This window comes from Megascapheus bottae, chromosome 1 (genome assembly GCF_031878675.1).
Source record: "Megascapheus bottae isolate mThoBot1 chromosome 1, mThoBot2.hap1, whole genome shotgun sequence".
NCBI classification, from domain to species: Eukaryota; Metazoa; Chordata; class Mammalia; order Rodentia; family Geomyidae; genus Megascapheus; species Megascapheus bottae.
This window is the reverse complement of record NC_143509.1, coordinates 65,598,897-65,615,898: the sequence shown is the minus strand read 5'-3', so window position 1 is coordinate 65,615,898 and position 17,002 is coordinate 65,598,897. Positions and strand designations below refer to the sequence as shown.

At 40.9% G+C, this 17,002-nt stretch overlaps 1 protein-coding gene across 1 annotated transcript in view; it reads left to right on the top strand.

Moving 5' to 3' along the window:
* Positions 1-15,116, top strand: part of Tmprss7 (transmembrane serine protease 7) — a 33,950-nt gene extending 18,834 nt beyond the window's left edge. Inside the window, exons 11-18 of the mRNA XM_090330894.1 lie at positions 2,681-2,817; positions 5,685-5,792; positions 8,149-8,259; positions 9,271-9,387; positions 10,354-10,525; positions 10,959-11,227; positions 12,769-12,905; positions 14,946-15,116. Of these exons, the coding sequence (XP_090187020.1) occupies positions 2,681-2,817; positions 5,685-5,792; positions 8,149-8,259; positions 9,271-9,387; positions 10,354-10,525; positions 10,959-11,227; positions 12,769-12,905; positions 14,946-15,116 (1,222 nt within the window). The remainder of the gene's footprint in view (positions 1-2,680; positions 2,818-5,684; positions 5,793-8,148; positions 8,260-9,270; positions 9,388-10,353; positions 10,526-10,958; positions 11,228-12,768; positions 12,906-14,945) is intronic.
* The last annotated feature ends 1,886 nt before the right edge of the window (positions 15,117-17,002 follow it).

Below are 17,002 nucleotides of genomic sequence, written 5' to 3'. Positions count from 1 at the left end.
TAAGCTGTAGATACTTGGGCTTCCTGAATCAAGCTAGTAAGGCCTCAAGCTCACTATCTTTATTTCCTCCAGGATCGAATCTAGGGCCTTGGACATGCTAAACTTGTGCGAAACCACTGAGCTTCCTTCATTTTCATTTGTAATTTTCTCTTTTGATGTCATTGTTGATTTTCTTCTAAAAACTATAGAATAGTTTCAACACATTTAAACAGATCAGTCTTCAAAGCACCATCCTGAGAGGTTACAGGACTTTCCTGGTAATTCTTTCCTTGTTGTCATTCCATGAATGAAATCTTCCCCTCTGAGTACTTCTGTGACTCTGCAATCTTCTTTCAGTTCTTTTAGGCAGACTAATTGCAAAGCAGTCCTTGTTCCTATTCTGTCTTCACTGGAAAAGAACAATCAGAGTTAAAGGTGTTCTGGATACATTGTTCAAGTGCAGTCTGTACTCCTTTGGGGAATGTTAATGAATCAAAGGTCTCTTGTAAAGGAGTCAGAAGGACTGGGCTCAGATTCCATTCCTGACATTTAGTGCCTACATTAAGTAGGATAATAGATGTCACCTCTTTGTTTTACAGGCTGAAAATGAGGTAATAATTCTTACTTAGCATTAATTTGGTTTATTTGGGTAAACATTCAATAAAATAAGATGTACATTAAAAAATCAGCTATTAATATAATTTTTAAAAATGGCATTGGATGGATAAATGATATAGAATGTGTCCAGGGCTTTAAATATGTTGTATTTTACAATTTAATACAGTCTTTTCAAAATAAATCCTTTGTGAAGTTGTAAAACTAGGGTTGAAAGGTGCTTGAGAAAGAACAAAAGGTATTTCTATATGCAGAATGTGGGAACGTGTTTCTGAACAAAGGAGCAGAGTCTGTTTGCAGGCAACACCAGGAAAGCTCTCTTGCTCTACCTGCATTCTTACAGGCTGGCTGAAGTCCACTGGATGCTACTGCTGCACTCAGGACAAAAACTACCAGCTTTTACCTCACCAGACCTCTCCTCTAAAAAAAAAGTTCTAATTGAATGATGAGACCCTTTGCCCACAAGTCCACATAAGGAAATTGGGCTGCATTGGGCAGAAGAGAAAGTAATGGTAATGAAGAGTCCACAGGTCTCCTTGAAGCAGAGTGCAGAGCACATGGAATGAGGTGTGTGTGTGTGTGTGTGTGTGTGTGTGTGTGTGTGTGTGTGTGTGTGTGTGTGTGTATGTGTGTATGTATGCATGCAGGGAAGCTGTGATGCAGAATACAAGTTCTCAAGAAATAATGGCCTTTCCACAGCTATAACAAAGCATGTAAGAAAGGTAGGACTTTCATGTGCCAGAAATGTTAGAGTTTAACACTAGGCCAACATGTATCCAAATCTTGGTACAATATACTTATCACTTGAACTTTCCTTTTTTTTTTTTTGCCAATTCTGGAGCTTGAACTCAGCCTGAGCACTGTCCTTGGGCTTTCTCAAGACCCGAGCTCTACCACTTGAGCCACAGCACCACTTCCGGCTTTTTCTATGTATGTAGTACTGAGGAATTGAACCCAGGTCTTTGTGCATGCTAGGTAAGCACTTTACTGCTAGGCCAAACTTCTGGCCCCATCATTTGAACTTCTGCCAGTTACTTTACTTCTTCATCTCTTACTTTCATTAGTTCCCTTAAGACTGTATATGCAATATGAATGGAGTTTTGCTGGGTTTCTCCAATCTCAATTTTTAGTCTTAATTTCATAAACCCCCGTCATGCATAGATACAGATGCAAAGATCCCTTTCTTCTCTTTCATGATTCCCCTTTCACAAACTTGACTGGGGCTCAACTTTGCAAGAAAACAGTCAGTGTTAATGGAGATTGTACACACACGTACACACACTATAAGATCATATCATCATGTCTTCAGGGCACAGGATTCATGTCAGGTGTCTCTCAGGTGCTGCTTCTACTTGATCAGGTAACTACCTCTACCTCCACACAGCTGGGCTATCAGCCCATCAGTACTTGAACTTCAACCAACTGCAAAAACCTTTTCTTGAATAACATGTAAATACTGTTCCCCTTTAAACCATAGATTGGGCTCCTGGATGCGATGTATTGAGAATTATTAACCTGACTGCCATTTACTTGGCAGAATACTGAAAACTCTGCTGGTGTTAGGTGATAAGAGTGCAGGTATGCACACCCCCAACACATGCATATAAAGAAAGGCAATATCTAGAAAAATCATAAATATGCACAACTTCTTTGAAATTTTGCCAAGGACCAGTCCTATAATGCATGTCCAATTTCAATCTGAGTTCATATTGCTGTCTTTTCTTCAAGTGTTGATAGAATGCTTTGCTAATTTTTCAACTTGAACCCAAAGATTCCAGAGGAGTATACATAAAAGCAGAGCTATTCTTGTTAGTCATTTTGTTTTCTTGATCCTGAAAGAGGAGAAAGTGCTGGAAGAATTCAATCAACAGTTCAGATTCCAGGGTTGGTGAGGAAAGCAGACAGGTTAGTCAAACTATGATCGTTCTGTTTCACAAAGGAGAGAGCAGAGAATGCTGGACCACAGCCATTGATGATAGGCTAATAAACTACGACTAGCTCTCACCTAAGCATGTCTTAAGAAGCCCAAGTGGGAATGTAGTCTGTGGGACCTGAAGCTGGTGTCCTCCCTGGTTCTTCTCTTCAGGTACTGCGGCTCCTATATAGATCACCAGACAATATTCCGAGTGCCCAGTCCTCTGGTTCACATTCAGCTCCAGTGCAGCTCAAGGCTATCAGACAAGCCACTTGTGGTGGAATATGGCAGTTATAACATCAGTCAACGTAAGTCTGGGATCTACTCCTTTGAAAAACTTGATCAGTGGTGAAATGGAAATCAACCCTTTATATCTCCATTCTTTGGGCACTTAAAGAATGAACACTTGTTAAATATATCATTTGAAATATGGTGTAAAAATCAATGTTAATAAATTCTTTAATAAAGAAAAAGAAATTGGAAACGCAAGCTGTCATCTGGGAGAAATATAAAATGTACATATATGACATCTTAGATCCAGACTATACAAGGTGCTGCTACAGAGCAAAAAAAAAAGTTTGAACACTACCCTATGTTATTTTCTATTATGTATGTATTTTTTTTTGCCAGTCCTGGGCTTGGGCTCAGGGCCTGAGCTTTGTCCTTGGGTTTTCTCAAGGCTAGAGCTCTACCTCTTGAGCCACAGCACCACTTCTGGCATTTTTTTTAATGTACATGGTACTGAGGAATCGAACCCAGGTCTTCATGCATGCGAGGCAAGCACTCTACCACTAGTCCAAACTCCCGGCCTATGTATGTATTTTTAAACTGGCAACACTTAGATGTATAACACAGACAAATGGTATATAAATATATATATTATTGTTATATTTTAAGTTACAGAAGAAACAATGTTAACTTATTGATTCATAGTTCATGCTCAAGAAATAATTTGAGGCTGGGAGTTTGACCTAGTGGTTAAAGTGCTTGCCTAGCATGCACGAAGACCCGGGTTCGATTCCTCGGTACCACATACATAGAAAAAAGCCGGAAGTGGTGCTGAGGCTCTAGTGGTAGAGCTCTAGCCTTGAGAAAGTCCAAGGACAGTGCTCAGGCCCTGAGCTCAAGCCCAGGACTGGCAAAAAAAAAAAAAGAAATAATTTGACCTTATTGATTCCTAGTTCAGATATAACTATTCACATCATTCCTAAAATGCAAGACAAGCACATTTCTTTTTTTTAACAATGATTAATTTGCATTTTATTATTTCATCAATAAGAGAAGAAACAGAAGCTGTCTGGTCTTCACATCGATCAAATTCACATTTTTAAAGTTTTGGGATGTTTTCCATAATGTGCTGAATCAAAAATCTATTTGAGAAAAATATATTTATATAAAAAATGATTCAGGTTGTTTGCATATAAAATATCAGTTGGTAAGTTTCTTTTGTCTTTGATTCCATGCTCTGGAAAAAGTTTGACCAAGTTTGCATGGACAAGTACATTTCTTTTTGTTGTTCGTCTAGCTAGCCAAGATGATGTTTACATTAACATATAATGGAATCAAGACAAAAAAGTCTTGATCCTCTATGTCCTGTGATGATGAGAGAAAGCTGATTGATTGAGAGAGTTCAAATAGCAACCCCCAGAAAACTGAGCTGGAAGCTCACATAAAAAGTTCTTGCAACAGTGGCCTAGAAAGTGGTTTGCAGAAAAAGTAATGTTTTGGGGAAGTGAATGGAGCTGTAGGCTATAGAAACTGCTATGCCTGTTTGAAGTGGAGAGGAGGGGAGTAAGGTCACTCACCAAGATGCCCTAGAGGATATGACTTGAGATAATGCGCTTTTTTCGGATGACATCCTTCTAATCTTAACCTACCTGCATCTGGATCTGGATATTCCAATGTTGGCTACTGAATAATAGAATGCTATGATTTCCAGACAGGGACTTAGGAATCTGGAGACATTTTATTCCTATTTTTTTTTTTTTTGCCAGTCCTGGGCTTGGGCTCAGGGCTTGAGCATTGTCCTTGGACTTTCTCAAGGCTAGCACTCTACCACTTGAGCCTCAGCACCACTTCCGGCTTTTTGTTATGTATGTGGGGTACTTAGGAATTGAACCCGGGTCTTCGTGCATGCTAGACAAGCACCTACCACTAGGCCAAACTCCCAGCCCCTATTCCTATTTTTTTTTTTTTTTGCCAGTCCTGGGCTTGAGCTCAGGGCCTGAGCCCTGTCCTTGGAATTTTCTCAAGGCTAGAGCCCTACCACTTGAGCCTCAGCACCATTTCTGGCTTTTTTCTATGTATGTGGTACTGAGGAATCGAACCCGGGTCTTCGTGCATGGTAGGCAAGCACTTTAACCACTAGGCCAAACTCCCGGCCCCTATTCCTATTTTTTTATGATGATTTTCCAGCAGAGCATCCACTCCATAGCATGGCACTGAGACGGTGGTTGACTTGACCTTCTCTCTCTTCCATTCTTCTGCATGGAGGAAGAGAAGAGTTCTCCTAATGATGTAGGCCACACAGATGATAGATCTTGGATGAAGAGCCCGGTTGAAGTAGAAAAAATGACAGGCAGTGAGACAGAAAGTAGAAACGGTTGGTTCTGACGCCAGGCATTTATCTAAATTTCTGCGTATTCAATTTGTAGGTCCTAATAGTTTAGAACAGAGATCCCTTAAAAATGCATGAAAGGCCTATGAAATAATGTATCTGCTTTCAGAGAACTCAGATACCACAAGTCCATCTACTATTCCCTAAGGAACTAAAGATCTAAATCTAGACCAGATTATAGACATGCCACCATTGAACATGCCAGCACCTCTTACTTATCTGTCAGCGTTTGATGAACCATCACGGGTGGCTATAGAAATTTGATTGTGCAGGATGTGGGTGCAACATTTACTTAAGAACTTCTATGTGACTAATTTGCTATCTTCTTTGCCCACTTAAAGTTGTATGTTTTGTGTGTGTGTGTGTGTGTGTATGTGTGTGTGTGTGTGTGTGTGTGTGTGTATGCTTCCAATGACCCATAACTTTAATTGGATGTAGAAACTGTATAATTATTCTTGCTCCTTTGCCATATTCCAAACCACTTCGTATGTCTTTGCTGATATGATCTGGTGACTCTTAGGGACCCACCCAAGATTTTCTATCTCTTCTTGCTTGTAGCTTGTCCTGCTGGATCTTTTAGATGCTCCTCGGGTCTGTGTGTCCCTCCAGCCCAGCGCTGTGATGGAGTGAATGACTGCTTTGATGAAAGCGATGAGCTCTTCTGTGGTGGGTATTCAAGCTTTCAACACCATTTCCTTATGACTAAGAAAGTTCTCAGAGCTGTTTTGGTTGGTGGATATGTGTAGTATCTGTTTTGTTTTGTTTTTGAGACAGGGTTTCATTATGTAGCTAAGGCTGGACTCAAATTCACAGTCCATCTGCCTCATTCTCTGGAGTACTAGGCTTAAAGGCAGCACCTGATCTGTCTATAATTTGTGTAGCTGTTACCCATCGCTGCCTAACGAAGTGTCAAGCATCATTTATTCTTGATCCTGCAGCAGTGAATTAGTGATTAAGGCTTAGCATGATTGGGAGGCTCCACTTCAAGCACTGGCTCTCCAGAGCTTGATTCTTCCTAGATGATGTCTGGACTATTGTTTGTGGCCCATTCCTTCACTGAACCAGTGCAGTGGCCGCTTGGCAGCTACAGAAGCACAGGAGAAGCGAGGAGAAACATAGCACTCCTCCTACACCTGGGCTCGGGACTGGCATGTCATTGCTCCTGTTGCATCCCATTGCCCAAGATGAGTTACACAGCGGAGGCCAAAACCAAGGTGCAGGACAGTCACTGTGGGCATCCTGTGATCTTGGGAAGGGTAAGGTTTTGTAATATGATCGTAAGGAGGCAAGAACTGTGGACGCTAACTCAACCCATCACCATCTTCACCAATCCCCCCTGAAAACACTGACTCTTCATCTAGAGAGGCGCTTGGATCCTGAGAAGAAAGATCGGCATGCTTATTTGTGGATCATGGGTGTTTGTGAATAAAAGAGTTGGTTTAGTTGTTGAGTTTTTAACCAGTACACTGACCTCACATTGCTAATAACTCAGAAGTTTAGTATCAGCAGGGCCTATTTTGGGTAGAGAATCTGTGTCTCAATTTTTCATTATTATTTGTAGCTCATACTTGAAGCTATCTCCAGTTTGGGGGAAAAATATAGGGGAGACACATTATTAGACAATGTCACATCATAGACTTCATTTTATCCAAACTGTTTACTTCAGATGGCTATGAAAAAATATTACTCATGCAACATGATCTGTTGTTTGTTTGTTTGTTTTTTTGCCAGTCCTGTGGCTTGAGCTCAGGGCCTGACCACTGTCGTTGGGCTTTCTCAAGGCTAGCACTCTACTACTTGAGCCACACTAACACTTCCAGCCTTTTTTTTTTTTGTGGGTCATGGGGCTTGAACTTGCTGGTCATTGTCCCTGAGCTCTACAGCTCAAGGCTAACACCCTACCCTTGAGCCAAGCCCCACTTCCCATTTTCTAGATGTTAATTGGAGATGAGTCTCCGGTCCTTTTGTGCCTGGACTGGCTTTGAACCTTGATACTAGATGTCAGCCTCCTGAGACACTAGGATTACAGGTATGAGCCACCGTGCCTGGCCACTTCCAGTCTTTTCTGTGTATGTGATTTCAAGAAATCGAACCCAGCTTTGTGCATGAGAGGCAAACATTCTTACCACTAGGCCACACTCCTGGCCCAACATGATCTTTTTGTTGACAAAACAAAGTAAAAATTCTCCTAACTTATGGGTCATTGATGATCTAAATCTATAGAGTTATCTATTTCTTAAGAAAATAATTGCTGATCATCATAACAGTGACTAAATTTTTAAAAACATGATTCCTTTCTCAGATTCTACCAATAAAAGCAATTGCCATTAATTTATAACAAGGACTATTCTTTTTTTTGTAACTGCTATTCCTCAAGGTGTCATTTGTGACATCAGCTTGACATTCTTGGGGAGCTAATGAATTATTACAAAGTCATAGCATTCTCCCTTCACTGCTGAGAGTGGCAGAATAAGACACTTTTAAAATAGATGGAAGAAAAAAGAAAACATGATAAAACCAGTAACTTCTCACCAAACTAGCTCTGCTTAAGGAATCACACCTTCAGAAAGTGCTTACCAATACATGTGCCTGCCATGCATTTTAAAGAAAACTAAATAAAAGATCCCAAAGAAGAAAAAATGTGGTAGACTAACATTCCTAACTTGGGAAAATGATCTTTCAAGATTAAATAATTTCAGAAAAATTTCAGGCATGTACTTCCGCTTACTTTGGGAGGTAGACACATTCAGCTTAGATAATCACTTATAATACTTGTTTACTTTAAAGAGTTTTGTATAATGTATTTAATTTCAATTAAACAAAGCCACCAGATTTTATTGCACATCCAGTCACAAAAGTAAGATCTGACGAACTCAAGTGCCACTAATAATACGTAAAACTTCTTCTTAGAAGTAACAGTTTCCAGGACATTGAGCTCTTTATCTTGTCCCCTTGATGGTGTTCACTTTAGAAGGCACTGTTGGCTATGGAGGCTTACGAATTTTGCCTTTCTTCATTGTAGTGAACATGAAGCTGGCCTGCAACAGTAGCTCTTTCTGGCAGCATGGTACACTGATGTGTGATGGCTTCCAGGACTGCGAGAACGGCCAGGATGAGCAGAACTGCACACAGAGTGAGGAAGGGCCCAGCAACTCTGACCTTCCCCAAGAACTCCTAAAGCACAGCCCAAACACTTTTGCTGGGTTTGGGTAAAATAAAAAAGAACCTTCTCTGATTTTAGCCTTTAGAGTCCCCCTCAGTCAGTCTACTAGCCACAGCGGTGGTGTGTGTGTGTGTGTGTGTGTGTGTGTGTGTGTGTGTGTGTGTGTGTGTGTTCCTCTGTGAATACTGACATTTCATTGCTTACTTGCTTTAAATTCCTAAGCATAATTAACCTTCTGTAGCATATTGAGAACCTGACAGAGAAATTTGCCAGATACAGTGGAATGATGCCTCCTAATTTAAACCCTGAAGAAATGAAAATCTACATGTGCTATAATCCATTATATCTCTGTATTTTTCTTTGTCCAATTGATACAAAAGATCTGAATGTGGCAGTGAATTTTTTTCCCCAGAGTTTTTCTAGACAGCCAGGTGTGATGGCTTTTACCCATAATCCTAGCTACTTGGGAGACAGAAATAGGAGAACAATTGTTTGAAGATAGCCCAGGAAAAGAAAAGTTAGAAAGATCATCTCAAAGAACAAGCCAGGCATTGTGGTTCATCGCTAATCCCAAATACATGGGAAACACAGGTAGGAGGAGTTAGTCGAAGCCTGGCTCCAGACAAAAAACCCACAATACTCTATCTAAAAAATAACAAAGCAAAAGGGACTAATAACATGATCCAACTGGGAGAATGCCTGCTTAGAAAGTAGGAAGCCCTAGCTTGATTCCCAATAGCACTATTTTCTTTTTCTTGGAGAATAAGATAAAGTAATGACAAAGAGGCTAAGGCCAAAAGCTACCTATATGGCCACTTCCTTTGCTTGACGCCTCCAGTGACCCAGCTTAGTGGAAAAAGAGAGCCTTTGAGACTTAAGGTTTTCCTATAGCAGCTAATAACAACTTCACTGTTCCTCCTACCCTCTATCCGTCCACATCAATATGATTTGCTCAGATTAGGATCTTCTGTGCATTTTTAGGTATCCCATGTACCAACAGAACATTTAAGTGCAGCGATGATGTTTGCTTTAGGAAGCAAAATGCCAAATGTGACGGCATCCTGGATTGTCCAGATGGAAGCGATGAAGACGGCTGCAGTGAGGAGAACTTTGTTCTTGACTCTTATACCCCTCCCTTTCCATTCCATATCTTCCCACTCTCTAGCCTTATCCTTTCTTGTGTAATGCCTCTAATGAGGACTACAGATGCTGGGAATCACAGAAATTCTTTCTAGAGTTCTATTCTTTCTCTACTGCAAGCATCAATGCTCTAGACATCTATACTGAGGACTTTTTCCCTCCCAATTGAACAAGGAAGATGATTTTAGATAAAATAACCTGTAAGAAAAGAAATAGTGAGCTAGGTGCCAGAGGCTCTAGAAAGAATTTCAAACCAGTACACCCACGCACGCGCATACACACACACACACACACACACACACACACACCACAAAAGAATGTAACTTGATAGATGAAAAAGTATGTGCTGTTAGGAACAATATCAAGCACTAGTTTTTCCTGTAGCCAAGCCTCAGTGACTGTAATCTGTCACAGGCTTGTTTTAGTGAGGTGGCCTCTAAATTTGCCAGATGGCTACATGTTAATTGTACGTCTTTACCAATCTTGTTTATAGCAGGGAGTAATTTCTCTCATGGCTAGCTGCTGTTAGTAGGTTTTCATTTGTTTTATATCCACAAATTCTCTCCCACTTGGTCTCTCTCAAATTACAACTTCATTGACATTCTCAGTTCGGTTACATCGGGGACATATTGTAGCAACCTCATTTTTCAGGCTGCCATTTATGCCACACCAGCTGTCACTTCCCAGATCTCTCCACCTCCTCATCATTACTGTGTCCATGTGAGGGTGTGCTCTTAAGAGGGAAGGAGTGTTCTGTTGGAGCTGGTCTCAGATAAACCATAGATTTCCTCTCATCTAGAGAAGCTGCAGATTTTCAATTGTGTACTTAGTGAGTCAGTTCCCAGTCCAGCAACAAACCTGACCTAATTTCCCGGTTTTCTTCTAAGCCTGCCTTTAAATCACGTGATTGTTCCTCTACTACAGGCTGCTCCAGGAGTTCCTCCTCCCTCCAGCGAATCATTGGGGGCTCTGACTCCCAGGAAGGGGCCTGGCCATGGCAGGCCAGCCTCTATTTTGTCGGATCAGCCTACTGTGGGGCTTCTGTCATCTCCAGGGAATGGCTTCTCTCTGCAGCCCACTGTTTCCATGGAAACAGGTAGGGCAGTTCAATCCTTATCCTCAGGCCACACACTGGGCCTGCAGACCCTCAAGTTGTGCCAACAAGCAATTCTTGTCAGCGGCAATTAAGTTTGTTGGGCTTTCGTGTATTCATTCCTTTTGTTGGAGGTGTCAGTTGTAGGCCAAACAGGCCTTTCCTTAGGATTTCATTGATGGAATTTTCTGGAACTTCTCTAGATCTTGTTTCATTTCTGGTTTTAGTGAGGTGATAAGAGAGGCTCAGAGTTAGGCTTCTTGCTATGTCCTTGAGTAGAACCAGGGGCTAAGGTAGAGCCAGGCAGGGGGGCAAAGTTGGGGCCACTGAAAGTCAGCCCCTCTTTTCCTCAGCCTCGTTTCTCTAGAGTGTGTGTATCCTAACCCGTGTGTGGCTCTTTGGTTACTGACTTTGTGCTTCATGTCTTTTCTATCAGGATGTCAGACCCTACACCATGGACTGCTCACCTAGGGATGTACGTGCAAGGGAATGCCAAGTTTGTCTCCCCTGTGAGAAGAATCGTTGTCCATGAATACTATAACAGTCAAACGTTTGACTACGACATCGCTTTACTACAGCTCAGTATCGCCTGGCCCGAGACCCTGAAGCAGTTTATTCAGCCAATATGCATACCTCCCGCTGGCCAGAAAGTCCGCAGTGGGGAAAAGTGCTGGGTGACTGGCTGGGGACGAAGGCATGAAGCAGGTGTGTGGCATCTCCCTACCACAGGCCACTTCATGCTTGCCGTGGTAGCACTGCCTTGTCTTGCAGTTCCCAGAGTAGGGTTGTATAGTTCTCTCCTTTGGGCCCCCTGACAACTGTGGGGCTGTGGGGGATGGTTTAACCCCATTTGTTTGTTTTTTCTTCTTCTTCGATCTTTTCTACCTGCACCAAAAGAAGCAGGAATCACCTGATAAAGAGAGAGGGCCGGGCACAGTGGTTCATGCCTGTAATCCTAGCTACTCAGCAGGCTGAGATCTAAGGATGGAGGCTGAGATCTAAGGATGGAGGTTCAAAGCCAGCCTGGGCACAAAAGGACCTGAGACTCTTATCTCCAGTTAACCTCTGGAAAATGGGAAGTGGGGCTTGGCTCAAGGGAAGGGCTATATAGCCTTGAGCTGAAGAGCTCAGGGACAGCGCTCAGGCCCAGAGCTCAAGCCCCATGACAAAAGAAAAAAGAAAGAAAGAAAGAAAGAAAGAAAGAAAGAAAGAAAGAAAGAAAGAAAGAAAGGAAGAAAGGAAGAGAGAAAAGCAAGCAGGCAGGCATATATAATAATGTAAGCATTTTAGTATGCATAGGGTCACATTCTATTTTGGAGACACTCCTAATCCATCCTGTCAAAGTGTTCCATAATCTAGAATTTGTATCCAGATTTGAATACATAGTGGGGACAAGAATTGGATGTTTCATGAATGTCTCTTCAAAGATTAGTGCTAATGTTTCACCTCTACCTCTTACTATCACACATCCCTTGGCAGTCCTTTCCAAGGGGTTAGGACAGCCTCAGTGTCTGTGATTGTAGCATTTACTCCATAACCTTGCTTTTATACTCTCCCTTGATTTACTGTGGGCAGCCTCTCAAGTGCTCGAAGCTCTCAGTTGATTATGGAAATTAATAATATTCATCTGTAGCAAAAGTCTTGAGGTTCCAGTGAGAGAAGACAACCCAACTAACTGAACACTTGTTATGATAAGTTACTGTGCTCACTGTTTGAATTACATTGTTGGATGCCACAAGAGAAAGAAGCTACCCAACCAACTTATCATAAGAAACTTTCATATATATATATATGTAGCTATGTGTGTGTGGCATGAGTATATATGTGTGTGTTTGTTTGTTTCTAAATTATTTGAGCCAAATTATAAAGCAAGTTAAAGACCCCTATAAAAAATGATTAAGTTTTTATGGTATCTTGGAGACTTCTAGCATAGCAAACACTGATGTGAACTACACCTTAACTCACAGTCCTGGTGAAAGCTGGCACAGTGGCTCAGGTGATGGAGGTAGACTTTGGTCTGAATCCTGCTGTTACATGCTAGTTGTGTACAGTTGGGCAAGTCTTCTAATTGCTTAAGCCTCTGCTTCTTCATCAGCAAAACAGAGATACTAGAAACTAGAGATAATAGAATTTATCTCTAACAATTGCTCTGGAGAGAATGGGAGAGAATCTGAATTGGTTGTGGGAGCAAATCTTGAAGTGTAGTCACTGTTTTACATGACCTCCACCTCTCCTGTGTTTTTCAGACAACAAAGGCTCTCCTGTCTTGCAGCAAGCGGAAGTAGAGCTCATTGATCAAACCCTCTGTGTTTCCACCTATGGGATCATCACTTCCCGGATGCTGTGTGCAGGACTAATGTCAGGGAAGAGAGACGCCTGCAGAGTAAGTCATCTTCCTGTCCTTCACCCAACATGCACTTCCCATGGATACGTTTGCATGTAATGAACATGATGCTGGAAAAACTAGAGCAAGTAATTCCCTTACCTTATTTGTATTTCCAAGTGTTAAATCACAACCCAGTTGCCTAAGATCAGGGAAAGGTAATGAAACGATGGGTTCCACAGAATCAGTTTTCTGGTACCCATTTCATTTCCTACATTTGCAGCAGCATGAGATCAGCATTCATTACTCTGTCCAGATGCTTATAAACCAAAGCTTAGAAATAAAGCAACCCTTTATATACACTGTACTTCAGAATTGTACCCCGTTTCCTTAGCAGCAGCCACTAAATTTCTGAGATTCTAAGGGGTTCATTTATTCACATCTCTGAAGGACAGAGTGGAGCAAAAGAAAGATGAATAGGAGAAGAGACAGAGAATACTCGTAGGAGAGTCTCTATATTGTACAGATGGAAGTCACCTTGTGTGAGACGTTTTTCTCTGAGCAGGTACCTGCTTGATCACCAAAGAATAGATAAGATTCAGAGGATAAGGAGACAGCAAGAGCTATTTCCATATCGTCTCTAATCTTATCTTTGTTATCCCCCAAACTTATTTCATTATAATAGTGACTTTTATTGTTGGAGATACTAGTTCACTGTACTAGTTCACTTACATAAATTCATTCAAACTGTTCTTTTGTCTCCATGTTACAGAAGGGAAATGGGAACGATGGAGTGAGATAGTCATACAGCTAGTTCAAACATCTGGATGGGATTCAAACTGTTTCCTTGAACATTAAAGCTACTATGTTTTTAGTGACTTCTGTTCATCTAAATAGCTCTGTTCTACACAGCCACCTAGTTAATCATTAAATTAGACTTAGTAGCATAGTGACAATTAAAATCAAGAGTTGTGTTTCTCTTCTAGTAAGAATTTATGGGAGTGGATAGAAAAGCGAATTTGGATTGCTTTCTTGTCTTGGCCTCTGGCTTGTAACTTTATCTATCCTGTAAAAAGGAAAATAAAATTTAGCCAGTATATTTAAAAGATTACTATTGAATTTATTTTGTGCCTGTCCTTAAGCTTGAACTGAGTGCCTGGACACTGTCTTTGGACATTTTTGCTCAAGGTTAGCACTCTTCCACTTGAGCCACAGCATCACTTTTTAGTAATTAACTGGACATAAAAAATCTCACGGACTTTCTTGCCCAGGATGGCTTTGAACTGTAATTCTCAGATTTCAGCCTCCTGCAGCTAGGACCAACAAAGCCTGAACCAACAAAGCGTGGCTGAATTATGTTTAAACTTTAAATTATTGTAGCCTTTGCTTTGGGAAGTTGAACTATCTGAAAGGGCTCTCAACTAAAAGGAATTTCTTTGTGAGAACTCTCAGTCAATGAATATTAACCTTGCATCATTGGACCCAGAACACTTAGCAGAGTATTTTCTTCCCGTCTTGGGTTTATGATGAAGTTGCTTGGGTCAGTCATAAAAGCCTACCTTTCAAGATAACCAGAAGGTTGTTGTGATTCAAAAACAGAGCTAGGCATGTAGCCAGCTCTAAATACATGTTACACCGCCTGGTTGCTGCGCTGCTGCTGCTGCTGCTATTGCAGCTACTGAGACTACAGATTAACAGTATGTGAGAGTTATTTTCTCCTGCAAAAATCTCCTAACATTATTTTTCATCTAGAAAATCACTTTTTCAGTCTTGGGGCTTAAACTCAGGGCCTGGGCTCCGAAATTGAGCTTTCTCCAGGGTGGCACTCTACCACTTGAATCACAGCATCACTTCTGACTTTTTCTGTGTATGTGGCACTGAGGAATCAAGCCCAGGGCTTCATGCATACTAGGCAAACACTCTACCACTAGGCCACTTTCCCAGCCCCCTCCCAGCACTTCTTGAACTGAATAGTCATTTAGTCATTCAGAAACATGTCAGAAAGGGACTTTTGAACACAATGTATTAGACGCATTAAAGATAATAAACTCATGATCAGAAGGCAAACGTGGTCACACTTGACCTTATCTTTTCATGCAGGGAGACTCAGGTGGACCTTTGTCATGTCGAAGACAAAGTGATGGGAAGTGGGTTCTGACTGGCATTGTCAGCTGGGGACATGGATGTGGAAGGCCCAACTTCCCTGGTGTTTACACAAGGGTGTCAAACTTTGTTCCCTGGATTCATAAGTATGTTCCTTCTCTTTCATAATTTGATAGGTACATTTTAAACTATGATTTATGTGATAGATTCTTTAAGTGCAACAGTTACCAATAAAACGAATCACTTTTTCCACTGGAAATGTGAGATTGTCAACATTTTATATTTGTTGGAAAACATGCAGAATAATATGTATTCCATAAACACTACTCCAAGGAAGAAAATTTTTGTTCTAATGCATCAAAATGTCATTGGTTTAGCAGCGGAAGAAATCTTAAGTAATGCCATGAACCAAACCCTCCAAAAAACCCAAAACAAACAAACAAACAAAAAACCCCAAGGAATCAAGCTAGGCACTGATGGCTCACACCTGCAATCCTAGATACTCAGGGGGATGAGATCTGAGGATTGTGGTCTGAAGTCAGTCCAGGGACAAATCTGAGAGACTCTTACTTCCATATACCACTAAAAGGCCCAAAGTTAAGGTGTGGCTCCAGAGTCACACCTTGGCTTCACCCTGAGGGGGAAAAGAAAGTCAGGCAAGAGCATGAGGCCCTGACTTCAAGCCCCACTACTGGCAGACACACACACGCACAATAAATAAATAAAAATAAGTTCATAAAATAAAATAAAATGAGAAATCAGGGACATATTCAGGTATTTTTATTTTATGTATGTTTATGCTAAATGCAGACATTTATAAGGATTGAGGCAAACTTAACTTACTGAAATAAGAAAGTGCATCTCACTATTAGGATTCCCATAAAATTCAATGTACACACACACACACACACACACACACACACACACACGCACACACATTCACAAATAAAAATAAAGTGAAACTTAGCTATTAGTAGAATATATTCAATATCCTCTTTCATTCCTCTTTCTTTCTCTCTCTTTCTCTCTCCTCTCTCTCTTTCCTCTCTCTCTCTCTCCTCTCTCTTTCTGTGGGTCATGGAGCTTGAACACTGGGCCTGGGTGTTGTCCTTGAGCTCTTCAGCTCAAGGCTACCACCCTACCCCTTGAGCCACAGTGTCACTTTCTCAATTATTTTCTGATTCTTTAGTTTGAATAGCTGACCTGATTGTCATGTTCAGAATAATACTTTTTATTGTCTTGTAATATACAGATACAAACTTTGTTTTCAAGAGGTGTCAACCTATTTAATGACAATGAAATACTTTAGAGCATTGGTAATATTGCTTTGCTGATGTTACTTTTTTGGCTTATATAACTATTTGAGAAATTTTTGCTCCTAAGAAGATGAAGAATGAAGATCAAGTACCATGACAAGAAGTTTTAGATGGTTATCTCAACGGTGGTCAGCAAGCCTTGACAAATATATTTTAACTTTTTAATTTTACTTGGATTTGACGCTTTAAGTAACCTAAAACAATTACATTAATATTAATTTTAGCTGTAATAAAGAGAACCATTTGTGCATTAACCATACACTTTTAAAGTAAGAAGCTACACCTGTACGACTAAATACTGCAGAAATGGCAAAGACAGTCTAGGTAGAGTTTAGCTCCTCACTTGCAAATGTTTAATTTTGAGTATTTTTATTGTTTCTTCAAGGGGCAGCGTTTCTAACTCGTTCTAAATCTTTAGTCTGGAGTCAAATTGGCAGGATAGGAAAAATCTTCAGGTAGGTTTGGGATATTCTTTTGCATTTTAGGTCAGCTGTCTGGAGATGATGAAATTTCTGGTTACCAGAAACAAGAGCAGGTTATAAGGAAGACTTTAAGTAGTTCAGGTAATATTGGGTGTCAGCAATTATCAGTGATCAGGAAACATATAACAGCCAGGCTCATAATTGAACTGGTTTGCGTGGGCAGCAGCGGGGAAAGGCATTGGCAGGTACCGCCCTGGCCCTGAACAAACCAGAAAAACCACCCAGCCAGCACCGACACTGTCTACCTGCTCTGCCA